Source organism: Megachile rotundata, chromosome 10, assembly GCF_050947335.1.
Source record: "Megachile rotundata isolate GNS110a chromosome 10, iyMegRotu1, whole genome shotgun sequence".
NCBI lineage: Eukaryota > Metazoa > Arthropoda > Insecta > Hymenoptera > Megachilidae > Megachile > Megachile rotundata.
Genome location: NC_134992.1, coordinates 7,447,682 through 7,465,430, shown reverse-complemented (window position 1 = coordinate 7,465,430; position 17,749 = coordinate 7,447,682). Strand labels below are relative to the sequence as shown.

The 17,749-nt window shown below is 34.0% G+C and overlaps 1 protein-coding gene across 1 annotated transcript in view; it reads right to left on the bottom strand.

The window, feature by feature from the left end:
• Positions 1 to 17,508, bottom strand: part of LOC105662995 (follistatin-A) — an 89,374-nt gene extending 71,866 nt beyond the window's left edge. Inside the window, exons 1-2 of the mRNA XM_012289590.2 lie at positions 17,227 to 17,508; positions 12,413 to 12,782 (exon numbers count right to left, since the gene is read on the bottom strand). Coding sequence (XP_012144980.1) covers positions 12,413 to 12,644 — 232 coding nt within the window. The 5' untranslated portion in view covers positions 12,645 to 12,782; positions 17,227 to 17,508. The remainder of the gene's footprint in view (positions 1 to 12,412; positions 12,783 to 17,226) is intronic.
• Positions 17,509 to 17,749: the final 241 nt, after the last annotated feature.

Below are 17,749 nucleotides of genomic sequence, written 5' to 3'. Positions count from 1 at the left end.
CTACAGGATGAAGCTCCACTCTGATGCGGAGCACTGACCCGCAAACTGGTTCCTCCATTACACCAGGCTTTCTTCCCCCTTTTCTCTCTCCCTTCCCGAGCTTCCCCTCACGGCGTATCTTCTCTTTCTCTCTCTCTCTCTGTCTTTTCGTTCCTCTCCCGTGTCTTGGATCACTTCGATTCCCTCTCGTTCCCTCCTTAAAGTTTACAGCCCAGCGCCCGGGTCCACGAGTCTCTTTTACTTACAATTAGCCTTCCTACGTCCGTGTCAGCTTCTGCAACCCCCTGCGGAACGATCGGTCTCGTCAAGACTCCGAGGAGATTCGGGAAGACTGGTCGAGGCAGACCTGCTCACGACAACGATACCCTACAACATTTTTCTCTCTTTCTTCCCTCCTGTTTTTTTCTCTGTCTGGCAAGGTTGCTCCTTTACGGCCGAGACCGTCCAGTTTCTTTTCCCTCTTTTTTTTCGCGTCGTTCTTTTTCTTCTCCGCTTTCGAGACGGTTCGTTCTTTTGGGACGCTTTTCTTCTGTTTCCTCTAAACGCTCTACCCTCGATATAAACGCGACAAGCTGTTTACGATATATGTTTCATTGATTTCTGTCGCTTTATCGCCGGCTGAAAGGAGAAAGCCAGTCGGTCGACGTAACTGTTCCGCCGGATATTTATTTTTTATTTGCTCGGGTTGTTTGTGTGCCGATGAGTTTCACCCTTATTTGACCCGTCTATTTGTGTGACTTAAACCCTTGGACGTGTGTGACGTCGCGTTAATCGTGTGTGATGCGTGGATATTAATAGGTTGAAAAAATGTGGGATGAAGGATTATTGTGGATGAATTTAGGGGTTTAGGGATTTACGGATCTGGGGATTTGAAGGTCTCAGTATGTGAGATATGGAGATATGGGATTATGGAGATTTGGGGAAAGATAGAAATTTTTGGACTTAGAGATGTAGAGATCTAGGATCTAGGGATCTAGGGATTTATGTATTTAGGAATGTAGATATCTAAGGATCTAGGGATGTGGGAAACTTGGGATCTGAGGATTTGAAAGTGTAGAAATCTAAGTATAGAAGTATTTGCAGATGTGGAGATCTAGGAGTATGAGGATGTAGTCATATGTGGATATAGGAATATAGGAATCTGACCATACATAGATCTAGGAATATAGATAATTAAAAATATAGAAATCTTCAATGTCAAAATCCCTAATTCTCCGTAATTCTAAATTTTTATAACGGTGTACACCAAAATCTCTATAATCCTCATATCTCCATATCCCACATGTGATATGTGGAGCCACATGTCAAGATGCACATATCTCTACTTCAAAACTCAACAAACTATACAGTCTAGATTAACCCCATCACACTTCCCTTAATGTTTAATAAGCTTCAATCATAATTTACTTATCGCACAATAATTACAAGATAATAATCGTTACGATTGAACGATAATAGTAATATAATCGCCAGAATATGTGTAGCGGGGTGAGAGATTAATACATTAACTGCCGCAGTAGAAATAGCAATGCATGGCACGGCAAACGATGATATGGATCATTAACACGTTGACTGCCGCAGTGAAAATCGAGGTATGTTGTAAGACATTCTGTAATTCTAATTATTATTATCACTATATCTGTCACGTCGGAATTAACCAAGCGTGGAAAGACACGCCATTAAGTGGATTATCGGAAACGGATAAAAATTAATCTTTCTGACATAATGTGTTCCGGTTTGCTGTACTACTATTGCGTTATATCGAATTTCCATTTTATTAATTTCTTAATTAAATTAAACGTACACTCGGACACCGATAATCTCTTCTGTCGGCAAACGTGTTAGGCAACTATTACTGTAAACATAATTACCAATGCAATAAACGTTGGCATTCCTAGCTTACATTGTAGCTGAAGCTAGTGAGCTTCAGTTACAACTTCAGTCAGTAAGTAGTAATATGAACAATATAAGCTAGTGATACATAGGCTTAAATTTAAAGTGGCACTAATTTTTACGTGTTGAATATGTTAATACATACGTGTTGATATGTTAATGTATACGTGTTGATATGTCAAATAATATAGTATTGCTTTTCATAACTGACATATGATAAAGCACGTTAAAAGTGAAATTAATAATATAAACTTAATAATATAGACAGTTAATATATTTTAAATAGGTCTCGGGTCATAAGTACCCGAACCTTAGAATTTAGAGACACAGGAAACTGGAGTTGAAAGGAATTAGACGTATTCCTAGCGAACTAGGGATATTGAGAACTGGGGATATTTGCAACTGATTGTGAGATCTAGGAATATTTGTAACTGGGTATATTTGGAACTAGGAATACTTGAAATTGGTGATATTGGGATCTAAGAATATTTGCAACTGGGTATATTTGGAACTAGGGATAATTGAATCTCGGGATATTTAGAATTAGGGATATTTGGAATTAGGGATAATTGAATCTCGGGATATTTGGAATTAGGGATAATTGAATCTAGGGATATTTGGAATTAGGGATAATTGAATCTAGGGATATTTGGCACTGGGGATATATGAAACTACGGATATTGGAAACTAAGGATATTTGGATCTAGGGATATTTTGAACTAGGAATATTTGAAATTGGGAATATTTGGATCTACGGATATTTTAAACTAGGATATTTAGAACTAGAGATATTTGGAATTGGGGATTTTTTAAACTAGGGATATTTGGGAATAGGGAGATTTGGAACTGTAAAAATTTGGAACTAGGGATATTTCGAAATAGAGATTTGGAACTGTAAAAATTTGAAACTAGGGATATAGAGATCTGCGGATGCTGGGAACTCAAGTTATTGGAATCCAGGAATATAAAGAATTCCGTATAGGGAACTAATATTATAGCGATTTAGGGATATAGGAAATTCGAGTTATAGGGATCTAGGGAAAAAATTAAGATTTTAGGAATCTAGAAATATAGAAAATTAGGGTTATAGAGATCAATGCAAAAGGAGAACTAAGGTCATAAAGACCTGAAGATGCGATCACATAGTGACCTATGAACTTAAGAACACAGGAATCCAGAATCCTAGGAGTACAGCGTACTTACACGGAAGTGTCCTCGATTTTCTCGCCGTAATAACCGGATTATATTGAATTTGCGATACCGATCAGTCCCGCAAGCAAGCAACGTTAACGTTAACGGTTCAAAGAAGTATCGCGAGCTGACCGAGATGCGCACTCGAATATCCGCCGAATACGCTAATGAAGTTTTAGAGCTCGCACGTTTCTCGCGTTTCCCCGCGGCACTCGTCAGACGGCAGACGTGGAATTAACGCTGAATTAATTCGCACTTTATCGCCTGTCCGAAGGCGAGCGACGATCGCTCGATGCATTTCCACGCCTGCTCTACTGTGTCAACGAGTATTATGGCACAGTAAAGCCTGACACGCTCTTCCCGCTTGTCTCCGTTGCTTTTCGCACGGGATAACTTATTGGGCAATGACCACCAGCCAATTTATTCGAGAAACCTTCAACGGTTCAGCAGGAACATCCTTACCGATGAACACGCCTCGCACGCGGAACCATTAACCCTTTTCGTTACGGCCGTCCGTACGGGAATGCGCTTCCGTATGCTTCTATTTTAGGTATACATTTTAATGTTTCTGTTACGGGTTATATGTATTCAGGACATTTTTTTAAATGGCAGTAAATACAATGCTTCATTTTTGGATAGTGTTTATAAGGGGCAGGTATTTCACAGCCTGAATATTTTATGTAATACGGTACGCTGTTACGTTAGGTTACGGAGTGTGGTAGGTTAGGTTGAACGTGGCCATTTTGTTAAGTGACATTCAGTAGAATGACCAATTTTTGGACAATGTGTATGAGGTGCAGGTATTTCACAGATGGCCTGAATATTTTATGTAATACGGTACGCTGTTACGTTAGGTTACGGAGTGTGGTAGGTTAGGTTGAACGTGGCCATTTTGTTAAGTGACATTCAGTAGAATGACCAATTTTTGGGCAATGTATATAAGAGGCAGGTATTTCACAAATGGTCTGGATATTTTATATAATACAGTACGATGTTAAATTAGGTTATGAAGTGTGTTAGGTTAGGTTAGGTTCGACATAGACAGTTTGTTAAATCGTTATATTAGGTTATTTTTTGTCAAACTTATATTCCGAACAAATTGTCTTTCATTCTATATATTTCATGTCATATACTAGTTATATCATATAGCAGATATTTGTTCATTCATGTAGGACATGATATTTTTTTGTTACTTTTAATTGTCATTTTAAATCAATAAATTAATGTTATAATATTATATATTGTTTAAGCTGATATTGTTAAATATTATCAATTTTATAAATTAATATTGTTAAATATTATTTAATATTATAAGTTATAAATCAAATATGAATGATTGTATATCAGCTGACAATAATAACAAAAAGATTAACTAGTATTGAAATGATATTAACACACTAGTTATTGCAATAAATATAAATTTATATAAAATATGACACATTGCAATGTAAATGATTAAAAACACGATTACTTAATTTTAAAAAACAAATTCCTAACTTCTATCATATATCATTAGATACAATAATAATACTATTTAAAATATATACATTTTGTAAATGTATTTTTACAATTTTTACCATAAAGCAATAAACTTATTACCAATTAATACCCAAATTAATTTTGTCAAGTTTCAACGACATAGTTTCTTTAAAAAGAAACCATTTGCCCCCATTTTCCATAAGTTTTTAAGGTCACATGTTTCATATATTAGGCGCTTTCGTCTCAAGTTGTTTCACATGTTATTTAACAGTAATAATAATTTATGGTTCACATTTTATAAACATGTTGAAGTTACACGAATATGAACTTTACGAATTGAGTTCACTCGAACAGGACTGTTTGCAAACTTTCACAACAGTGTCACAATTTTTATGCAACGTTGATAAAAATCATCCAGCAGGAATGACTGGCTGAGAGATGTCTCTTTCAATTATGACAATTCATAGTCCGTTAACGAGTTTCCATATGAGGTATTGACCATTTCTGACTCCTCGTTCGCGTATTACTTTTCTATTCCATTTTAAGAATTTATGGTAATCGTTTTTGAGAAATTTATGAATTTTTTAATTTATGGTTTTATGAATTTTTAATGTTGTCAATTTGAAAACTTATAAATTTCCAATTTCTAAAATCTCAAACTTTGAAGTGTGGAAGTTTAAAAAATTAAAATTCCTGAATTTGTAAATTTACAAATTGGTAGACTTAAAAATTTAGAAACTTGAAATTTGTAAATTTAGTAACTTGAAGTTTATAAATGTGACAAGTTGAAATATAAAAATTTAAAAACCTGAAAATTGTGAATTTGAAAACTTGAAATTTGTGAATTTGAGAAGTTAAAATATGTAAATGTGGAAGCTTGCAATATGAAAATTTAAAAGCTTGAAATTTGTAAATTTGTCAAATAAAAATTTGTAAACGTGAAAACTTGTAATATGAAAATTTGAAAACTTGAATTTTGTGAATTTGAAAACTTGAAATTTGTAAATTTGTAAATGTGAAAACTTAAAATTTGAAAATTTAGAAACTTAAAATTTGCGAATTTGCAATTTCTAAATCTGACACGTTAAAATTTGTAAATTTGAAAACCTAAAATACATAACTTTGCAAACTTAAAATTTGCAAATCAGTAAATCTGCAAGTCCCTAAATTTAAAATTACAAAATCTCTCTACCTATCTATACTCGAACACCACCGTACAATCAATATCCGCTCAAGGTAAAAATTAATTACAGTTCACCTAACATTTCTAAATGAAGTCTCATAAAAATCCTATCTTCTATTCTGATAACCTATTCAAGTTAATCCAGACTATTATAAAAATTAAACGATATTTCCGAAGAGTTCAATCCTTTCGTCCCCAAAAACCACGATCCCGAAATGTACGACAGTTGGACGATTAGCAGCCGCTTTAAATTACGTGCAAAGTAGACAATAATAGAACGAGAACACTAGCTGTACCTACGCAGCTTGCTGCGAGGTAAAAACATTTAACGCTTTTGCAATCGTGCTTCGACTAAACTCGACAGCAATGTAGTTTTGTCTAGTTTCAGCGAGAACCACATTGTTAACCTTTTGCGGTCCACTTATTCTATTCGTTGTAATTCAATTTGTCAATTGATGCAATTTCATTGAAACTGGTTTATCGGTAAAAATAACGTAGTACGAATTTCTAGGTGATGAATGAAAATCTGTTCATTCAATAAATTTCTACTATGATTTTATATTCGATGAATAGAGGAGTACAATTGAGAGTAAAAAATATTAGAGTAAAAAATGTTTATTGGCATTTTAGGAAAATATGTTTAATTCGTTGTTTTAAAATGTGAGTTACAATTTTTATTATAAATTGCATTCCAAAATTATAAACTAATTTTAAAATTCAGTTAACTTGAAATATTGAGTTAAATTCAAAATTAAGTTAAATTAAGTTAATTTGAAATATTGAGTTAAATTCAAAATTGAGTCAATTTAAGTTAACTACAAATATTAAGTTCAATTCAAAATTAAGTTAATTTAAGTTAACCTGAAATATTAAGTTAAATTTAAAAATGAGTCAATTTAAGCTAACTTCAAATATTAAGTTCGGACTAAAATTCAGTTAACTTAAGTTAATTTAAAATTTAAGTTCAACTGAGTTAACTTACGTTAACATCAAATTATGTTATACTTAAAATCGAGTTAACTTAACCTCAAATTCTATGATAAAATGTGAATTGAATTAAGTTAACTTCAAATTTGAAGTTAAATTTGAAGCTGAGTTAAATTAAGTTAACATCAAATTATAAGGAAAATGAAAAATTTGGTGAACGTAAGTTAACTTGAAATTCAAACATAGCTTGACCAACGTTAACTTAAACTTGAAGTTAAAATTAAAGTTACGTTAACTTCACATTTTAGGATAACTCACAATTAAGTTAACTTCTAACCTTAAGTTCAGATTAACATTGAGTTAACTTGAGTTAACTTCAAATTTCAAGGCAAATTTAAAGTTAAGTTAACTTAAGTTAACTTCAAACTTTCGAACTAACATTAAAATTGAGTTAATTTCAGTTAACTTCAGGTTTTACATAAATATCATATTGACTTGAATTAACTTTGAATTCTAAGTGGAGTTTTATTTATGTTAACTTAATGTAACTTAAAATTTTATGTAAACTATAAATTAAGTTGACTTAAAAGTTAACAAAATTTTTAACTTCGTCTTTTTTAACGAATATTCCGGGTCTATTTTTAAATTAATTCATGAAAGAAATTTGTATAGCAATGCTGATAAAAATACTTAATTATTGATACGCAAATTGTGTGTTAACATTATGTAAAGATCGAAATACACAAAAATTGAAACAAAATAAAAAATATTATACAATTCTAAAATATTATAAATACTATATACGTTTTCTCAAATATATTTCTGTAGTCGACAAAAATTTTTTTCTCCTGAAATCTCAAATTTTTTTCGAGTGTTCGATAATAAACGTAAGACTTAACAAAATTCTTTCTAGACAAAAATTAAGCAACGACCAGTTGAATGAGCGTTCAAAAATAAACATCTTCATCTAAAATGATATTCATTTTCCGAGTAATACAATCCTTTACCGAGAAACATCGAACTACTCGCAGAATCGGCGTTACGAAATTATGTACGGAATTTCAAGGAACCGAGTAATCGTATTTATTGAAAATGTTAAGTAACAAATATACTCGGTCTTCGATTTTACGAAGCGCGCGTAAATATTCAGTGAAGCTCCTTCACCGAACTTCTTCTGGACAGCTTGCAGTCGCTAAAATAAACGATGCGAACGAAAATAAGTATTCCGTTCTATCCGTTACGTTTCGAACGGAAACTTGTAAACGAGAGAACGAGTCCGAATCGAATCGTCGCGTCGCGTCGATTCGATTCGATTAATGAGACTCACAATGCTCGCAATCGCGATCGTTACGCGTTCGCGATAGACTCAAAAGGTGTCACACTTTGCGCTAAACGCGATAAATAAACAATTCGATTGTTCGATTGTTCTCGTTGTTTACGTAACGAGAATCGAGGTAGCGTAACAATCGAACACACCTCGATACGTGTTACGTCAACTCCATTGTCGTTTAAACTTTAATTATTATTTCTGAGTTATTAGAGTCTTTTACTGTTTATTCAAATTTATTTATTAGAATATATTGTGTTTGTGTAGATATCTTTTAGAACTGAGTTTTCTTGTGATACAAATTTATTATGCAATACGATGTTTGATAGATTTCATGTGGATTCTCTGTTTTATGTTGGAAGTTTCGAATGTACTGTTTATTTTACTTACGCAATTTTATCCCGTTTTATTTTTAGAATTTTATGCGGTTTTTGAATAAATTTTTTTTTTTCTAACTTTGTTGTTTTTGATGGACGTATTATTTTTAATAAAACAATCATTTTATATAAATCAATTATTTTGAACAAATCACTTATTTTGAATAAATCACTTATTTTAAATAAATCAATTATTTTCAACAATTCACTTATTTTGAAGAAATCCACTATTTTCAACAAATCACTTACTTTGAATAAATCACTTGCAAATAAATTAATTATTTTCAACAAATCTCTAATTTTGAATAAATCACTTATTTTCAACAAATCAATTATTTTTAACAGATTACTTATTTTGAATAAATCAATTATTTCCAGCAAATTAACTATTTTCAATAAATCACTTATTTTTAACAAATCACTTATTTTCAATATATCAATTATTTTTAATAATTCAATTAATATCAACAAATCACTTATTTTGAATAAATCAATCATTTTCAATAAATCACTTATTTTGAATAAATCAATTATTTCCAAAAAAATCACTTATTTCGAATAAATCAACAATTTTCAACAAATCACTTATTTTGAATAAATCAATAATTTTCAACAAATCACTTATTTTGAATAAATTAGTCATTTTCAACAAATCAATTATATTTAACAAATAAATTATTTTTAATGAATAAATGATACTCTATGACAACGATTAGAAACTATAAATAATTATCACGTCCAAAATTGCTTATTATTATCAGCTAAGATGAATATTAAAACTGCAAAGTTATTTCGTATCTCTACTAAAATTACTTTGAAATTGTTTTTAAGTACGGTAGGAAGCAATTAGGTATCTCGTATAAATAATGTACGTAAATTATCTTCACGAATCAGTGAATCTTAAGATAGAAATCATTATAAAGTCTGAAATTACTGCTTGCTGTGATACTAAGGATGGAAAGCAATTCTATGTCTTGCGTATGGTTACTGAGAAATTATATCGAAGCAAGGTAGAAATAATTGCATACTTTATAAGTAAATATCGTACATATGTAAATTAGTTTCACGAATCAGTGAACAGACGGACAGGAATAATGTAAGGAATTATAAAGTAAAGTACTTTGAAATTTAGAAGTACGAAATCGAACGAAATAATTATTCGCTGATTGTAACAATAATTGTTTCATTAAATTTTACGAAATTTCACACTTTCACAATTTCATCGATAATAAATAAATTATAAGATTAGACAAATCATGTCATTTCTTATTTTCTGTTATTTATAATACTATTATAGTACTACTATAAATAGTTTATTACAAATAATATATCATATTTTTATCAAATAATTTTCCTTAACTTCTATTTATTTAATTTTTAGAAAAATTTCCAAAATTTAAATTATATAAATTTTTTAAATAATTCAATATTATAGAGCGTTCAAAAAATTTATGGAATTGTCACAGCTCCATAATCTTAATAAAACATACAATTTTGTATTGTAAATATAATGTATCATATTTTTATTAAATTTTCCTTAACTTCTATTTATTTATTTTTCAGAAAAATTTCCAAAATTTTAATTATACAAATTTTTAAAATAATTATACCAGTATTATAAAGTGTTCAAAAAATTTATGAAGTTGTCACATAATCTTAATAAAACACACAATTAATAAAAGTTGTATGAATCGGGTAATGAGGACAAATATCGTCCAGCAGAAAAATATCTTGTTTGCAATAATAACAAGAGCATTGATTGATAATCGTGATACACGTTCTCGAACAAAATAGTAATATAAATTCATAGAAGATAACAGCTAATGGAGTTGCATGATCCGAAGTGTTTTTAAGCACCTCAGCAAATGTGCTCATTTCTCATGGGACATTTATTAAAGATATCGATGGTCGTTTATAATTAATAGTAACATTAAGGAACGGTGGATCGAGCGCAAGTTTTCAATTAAAATGATAACGAATGGTCTGTGTGCGAATCGATGATACCTATTAACCCTTTTACTGTACACTATATGAAAAAAGTATTTACTCTTATTTTCTTATGACAATCGCAATCAATTATAGAAACAATTAATATTAAATTGTTATTTTTAATTTTGGAGAAATAGTCTTTAATTAAAATATGAAAAGATTGATTTATGAGGAGAACAAAATAATATAATAGATTTCTTTATTTTAGAAATTTGTTTTTAGAAAGTAATATTGTATGTTTGTAAGAGTGAAAGATTATTTTCGGTTACTTATTTAAATTGCGAATAAAATTTTCTGAGGTTTGTACGTAAAATAATATAATTTTTGAGAAAGATAAGTAAAATGATATGATCTTTGAGAATCTTTTTTATATAAATTTTAAATAATCAATGAATGATGCTTTATAGAAATTTTGAATGAAAAACTTACTGGATTTGTTCAAGAAACCTCCACACAATTGATCCATACACAAAATAAAAAAGAACGAATTATAAATGAAACGTAATTTGAATAAATCCCTTAAAAATGAATGATCATATTATTACCACAAAATTATATATCGTTCAAGATTACATTGCCGTCAAACTTCTCAAAAATGAAAAGGTTTCATTAATTTCCAAAGCGTCTCAAAACAGATTTATGTAAAACCACGCACACAAATCGTTAGTTATTGGCACCGAACGCGAACTGACACACGCATTATTTTAGTTGTTTACACGTTGCATGTTATTAGCATTCTCTCGTAAATAACGAACAAAAAGAAAATAAGACAGTGACTATAATTTTCTTATAAATATAATTGATAAGATCGAAGATATAATTTATAAGACAGAAGATATAATTTGAATTAACATAAGTGTCATAAGATTGAAGATATAATTTGTACTTGTTAGAAGCGTAATTTATAAAACTGAAGATGTAATTTCCAATTCTGGTAAACATAAATTAGATTGATGATATCATTTATAATTATAATGAATATAATTTATAAGATTAAAGATGTATTCTCATAATTTATAATTCTTGTAGTGCATTTTATAAAAAAATTAAAGATTTAATCAGTGGTTGCTATCAGGTCTTTCTGAGCACCTTGAAAAGTTTGACACTAAAACCAAAGCATTACTGCACAAGTTTCTTGTTACACAATTAAGTTTGAGTGTAAATTGCACGATTAAAGTCTTTCTAAAATCTGCATCGACTTTTGTCAAAAAATATAAATTAGATTGATGATATCATTTATAATTCAAATATATACAATTCATAAGATTAAAGATATACTGCATCATTCTCATAAATGGAATTTATAATTCCCACAGAAGAAATTTATAAAAAAAGGAATATAATCAGTGGCTACATGGTCTTCAGAGTTTCAAGAGTTTGAAAACCATAAAACTAAATGGCTACATAAGTTATCACAAGTAACACAATTAAAGTACTCTTTCTGAAACCTGCGTTGACTTTCATCAAAAATATAAATTAGATTCATGACACCATTTATAATTATGATGAGTACAATTCATAAGATCAAACATATAATGCATTACTCTCATAAATAGAATTTATAATTCCTACAGAAGAGATTTATAAAAAAAAGGAATATAATCAGTGGCTACATGGTCTTCAGAGTTTGAAGAGTTTGAGAACCACAAAACTAAATGGCTACACAAGTTATCACAAGTTACACAATTAAAGTACTCTTTCTGAAACCTGCGTTGACTTTCATCAAAAATATAAATTAGATTCATGACACCATTTATAATTATGATGAGTACAATTCATAAGATCAAACATATAATGCATTACTCTCATAAATAGAATTTATAATTCCTACAGAAGAGATTTATAAAAAAAAGGAATATAATCAGTGGCTACATGGTCTTCAGAGTTTGAAGAGTTTGAAAACCACAAAACTAAATGGCTACATAAGTTATCATCAATAAAGTGTTCTTTCAGAAATCTCAAGATAACGTGTACCAATTTCTGCCTCTTAATTTTAAATTTCAAATGAAGTACATAGAATACGCGAGTTAAGAAAATGAAACTCACCAGTCGCAGACTGCGTTTGCAGCAAAAGTCCAATGAGGGAGACCAGGACGTAGGTGTTGTACCGGGGTGCCACGATACCCCGTCGCAGGGTCGTCATCTCAGGCGGCCCCCGCCAGGTGCCCCCTTGGCCTGCTGCCGCCCCTGCGACCGCCTTCGGCAGCTTTGGCTTCTTGACTTCCGCCTTCGCTCCAGCCAGCTCCACGCCTCGTAGTCCTCGTGCTTCACATCTCATCTGCCACGGTGGTGTCTACTGTGTCCCCGAAAAGCGACCCGTCCTCCCAGGACGGATAATCACTAGGAAGCTGTCGCTTCTTCAACGCTTCCTCCTCCCCGTCTTCGTCGTCCAGCTCGTCATTTAACGCACCGTCCGCTGCAAAATCGTCCGTTTTCGATCGTTTACGCGCGCGATCCAGCTGGTGCTGGCTCCGTTCGAGTCGACCTGATTCGTAACAATGACACGCGATCGAGCGACGACCGAGCGGACCCGTTTCTCCGTTTGTTTTTATCCTCCCTCCCGTCCCATCTGCCTATGCGTGCCACGCGAACGTTCGAGTCACCTAAACGAATCGGTAACGAGGTGTCACCTCGGGGAGCACAGTCGGAGAACTCGAAATGGTCACAAATCGGTTACGCGGAGTAGGTTCGATTTTATCCGTCCGGTGCACGCGGCTCTCCGGCGAGAAACTGCGCGAGGCCGAAGGGAGCACGCGACGAGAGACAGGGCCCGGTGCAGAGCGGATCACGTGTTCGGCGAAGGAAACTCACTGAACATCTCACACCATCCACGGGGAAGAGCACGGTGGCTGCGATGGAAGGGAACCGGCGTGGAAGCGGAACGATCGATTCGAAACACCTGTAGAAGAGCGACGTGTCCCGGTCACGGTGCACCACGAGATAGCTTCCTGGGAGCTGTGTCCGGCGTGCTCAGTCACGCGTGTCCCGGCCCGTGTGATCGGCTCGCGATCGAACAGCACAAGAAGGCACACCACCCGCGTACCATCCTCGGTCCCTGGATCGGCGCGACACGTGGACAAGGAAGCGTAGCAAGGAAGCTCGCGGGCGGCGAACGGAGCCGGCTCCCTCGACCTGCCTCACTCGCGGGTCCTCGTCGATCGTCCGGCGAGGAGTGACCGGTGTGTGTACTCCGCTCGATTTCCTCGCCGATGCAACCGACCGGTTCGCTCGCCTCGTAACCTCTCTCGATCGTTAGCTTTAGGTGGTCGTTCGAATTGTTCCGCGTCGAGAAGGAGGCGCGCGGATTCGTCGGATGGAAACCAAGCGCGCACGAGGCCGCCCGGCAGACTGAGAGTAGCAGTCGACAGTCGGCAGGCAGCAGCAGCAGCAGCAGCAGCAGCTAGCAGCAGCAGCTAGCAGCAGCAGCAGCTAGCAGCAGCGGTACAAGGCGGAACGTTTGCCCGGTGTGCCGAGCGAAGCTCTGCAAAAGCGGTCTGCACACGCGGCCGCGCTGCGTTATGCTGTCCCCACTTCCCTTGTTGAAGCGCGCGATCGCGGCTGCGGCTGCGGCAGCGGCTCGCCTATCTGCCCTTATGCCTCTATGCCTTGTGCCTGCCTCTATGTCTGCCTGTTTGTCCGCCTGCCTGTCTCATGCATGCATGCATGCATGCATGCATGTTTCGTCTCCTTCTCCTCCTACTTCTCCGCCTTCTCCTCCTTCGCCGGCCTTCTCCTACTCCGCGAGCGTTCTTGCGTCCTCCTGCCCTTCACCGGCCCCGAGCACCCACCTTCCTTCCTTCCTTCTCGCGTTCTTTTGACTCTCCGCGAGCTCCTCCTACGCCTTTCTCTCCTCTTTCTTTATCCTCCGAACGCTGCTCTTCGTCCTTCTGCCAGCTTCTTTTTTTCGACGCGCCAACGAGATGAACCCCCTTTGTCGGGATATCGGGATGCCGATACCCTTTCGTTTACTTCCGGTATTTCGTTCCCCGAGGAAACCGTGTACCACGCGCTCCGATATTTTTCGACTGTTTCATTTATAGCAAAACCGTTTTTTTATCGATTTGATTTTACGAATTTTGAGATTAGTAGAGGAACGTTAGATCATTTGTTCGTTAAGAGTAGATTGAGAGTAAGATAGTTCGTTAAGATGGATTTTTTCACGGTGCCCACTTATCGAGATTCCTCGAGGTGATTTAAATGGAGCCTGCTTCCGAGTGTAACGCGGCGATGACATGTTTCGCGATATTTATAGCGGAGCTGTTTCGGCTTGTTTCGGATGCATACATCTTGTTAGGTTGCCGGTGAAGAATGGGGTCTCTTTGTTCGCTGAGAATTTTTTTACCCGAAGTTTTGGTACCAATTTCGATCATCAGGGAAATAGGGGTGAACTCCGAGTGTAACGCAACGAACACTATTTTTAATGTGGAACTCCGATCAGCTGTAAACACGGGACGAAAAGAAACTGCGTGCTAGGAAGTATAGAGGATTTCATTTTGATACTTCTTTTCGTTTTTCAAAAAATTGGAAACTTGTCAATATCCGTTGTAGCTTGTTTTCATTGTAGACTATTTATTTTTTGTGGTCTCTGTTTGTGGATTTTGATTCACGGTTGATTCAAGTGCTACAAATTTTTATTGGAGTACTGCAAAGATCAACTTATATTAAGTTCGAAAACAGGATTGCAATTTGTTTTTTCTTCCGACTTTTTTGTTTTGTGAAATGCTGGAAGCGTTCATTACTCTTTTGCAGCTTTCTCATAAATTTTTAACGAAAAGAAATTCAAGATGAAGATTGTCTGTTTAAAATAATCGGACTACAAATTAATTTAATAATAAAAATATATTTGGACTAAAAAAAGAAAATTAGGTTTGTAACATAACATGTTTTATTATATACAAAAACAGCAGTGAAGAACGTAATAAATATAAAATAATGTCTAACCTAATGAAGAAATTAAAATTGTTTTGATCTGAGTGTTTATTTTAATTTAGATGTTATAATAAATATGTTTAAAGCGTATATAAATTAACATTTCATTTTCATACAAAATTATATTACAATTTGAATTTAGTGTTTTATTATTTTGTACATTTTAAAATAGCTAATAAAACTCTACTATAAAAGTTTAAAAATATAAAAAATTACATAACATACGACATGCATATATAAAAATAATAGAGTATGTAACAATCTGAAGTTACATGAATTTACTGTATGTTGTTGTGTAGAATAAATAAATGATCAGTTTTGAACAGCTTATCCAATTAATTTTAAATACTTAATTTTGTGAATTTATTTAAAAAATTACAAACTTATATTATTGCTTACAATAGCTTCTGTATTTTTACAAAATAAATTTACCAAAATTTCAAAAATTAAAAACCTATTTATTACTTATAATAGCTTCTGTATTTTTACAATACAAATTTACCAAAATTTGAAAAATTAAAAATTTCTTATACTTCCGTAAAATAAGTTCACAAAAATATTTTTATAAATAAAAGTACAGACAATAAGCAATGATACAAACATAAATTAAATATTTTAAAAATAAATAACATAAAAACGTGCCGTACTAATTATCTCAATTTTCACTGCGGCAGTTAATGGATTAATCAAAATGAATGACAGACACAACGAAATGCAAGATGCAGAGTAGCGACAGCAAGATACGTAAAAGGAAATCAAGTTACGATATAGGGACGGGGTACAATATCCCTCGGTGTCTCGCCCTTTTCGAAGGGTTAACGCTTACCGAGCACCCTTAAACAGCGAGCAGACTACGCGAGCTTTACGAGGCAGACAGGACATGAATTTCCTTTACGGGATCGGGTTCTTTCTTTCGCTCGATCGCGAATACACTGTTTCCTACTCGACAGACCAATTTCTGCAACTGTTCCAATTATCGAAACTTTATCAACGATACCAATGTTATCAAGTTTTCACAAATATATCAATTATTCAAATTTTAAATCATTTTAACCCTCTATAATTGGAAGCTTCTTAGTCATGATTCAATTTTGCTTTAATTTTAATTTTTCAATTTTTATTTTAATGACAAAAGATCTGAAAAATGTTATCTTGATTTTTGGTGACACAAAAAATCGAATATGTGTAGTTATATTTTTTTATTTACATTTTTTCTTATCTTGAGAAACTGTTTAAAAAGTGTGTTTTGTTTCTTACTAAATTATAATGGAAAATTCTTCAAAATGTTTATTATAGTAAAGCTGTTTATATATCAAAAATTATACTCTTCAATAAAATTGTTTAATAATCGAAAGCTGTACTGAATAATAAAATTTAAAAAAAATCAAATACTGTAGTGTATAATAAAATATTTTTAAAGATAAAAAATCCTACTCTATAACAGAACAATTTTACAAAACAAAAACTCCATAATAAAATAATTTTACAGCTTAAAAATTTTATTACATAACAAATTAATTTCGAAGGTCAAAAACCTTATTATACAATAAAATAACTTAAAGGATCCAAAGTTCCACTAACAAATTAATTTTGCAGCTCAAAAATCCTACCATGTAACAAATTGAATTTCCTAAAAAATTCTATTATATAAAAAAATAATTCCAATGATCTTACATAGAAAAATAATTTCAATGATCCTAAACAAAAATAATTTCAAAGATCCTACATAAAAAAATAATTTCAATGATCCTAAAAAAAAAATAATTTCATTGATCCTACATAAAAAACTAATTTGAAGAATTCAAAACACTACATAAAAAATAAGACCAAAATAATGGAGGATAAGGTGTGTTCTCAGTAATTCACTCACACAAACCATATCCCACTCTCGTCACCAAACTCGTGGTATAACCATGGGACAGAACACCTACCTCCCTCGTTAACAGCCGGTACGCGTTCCCTCGCGTGGGTCTATTAAGCGGGGACTACACCCCGTGGACATGCACCACGTGATCGTTACAAGGGAGGCGACACACGCGCGTAAAAATTCTGGTACCACCATCGACGAGGGGGTATCACAGACCGAGGTAAATAACCAAAACACAACGGAGACGTTCTGCGTGCGGACCGCAGTCTGAAGAGGGTGCACCCACGCCTGAAGAGGGTGCAACACCGTTTCTCGCCTCCGTCCCGGTGGTAAAGTGCAATAGTAATTGGTGGATGCACCGGTGGCACGTCTCTCTTTTATACCGGGCTGCCACGAGAAAACGGTACCGCCCCCTTGGCCACGTGACGATACCTTTGCAGCTGGACCTACCACGCGCTTCTTGCAGCGCATCCCCTTCAAACGGTGCAACCACACCACCCCCACTACGATTCTACACCCTTCCTTCCTTCCTTCCTTCCTTTCTCCGTTTCCTGCTTCCGTTTCTGCATGCGACCCCGCGATGCACT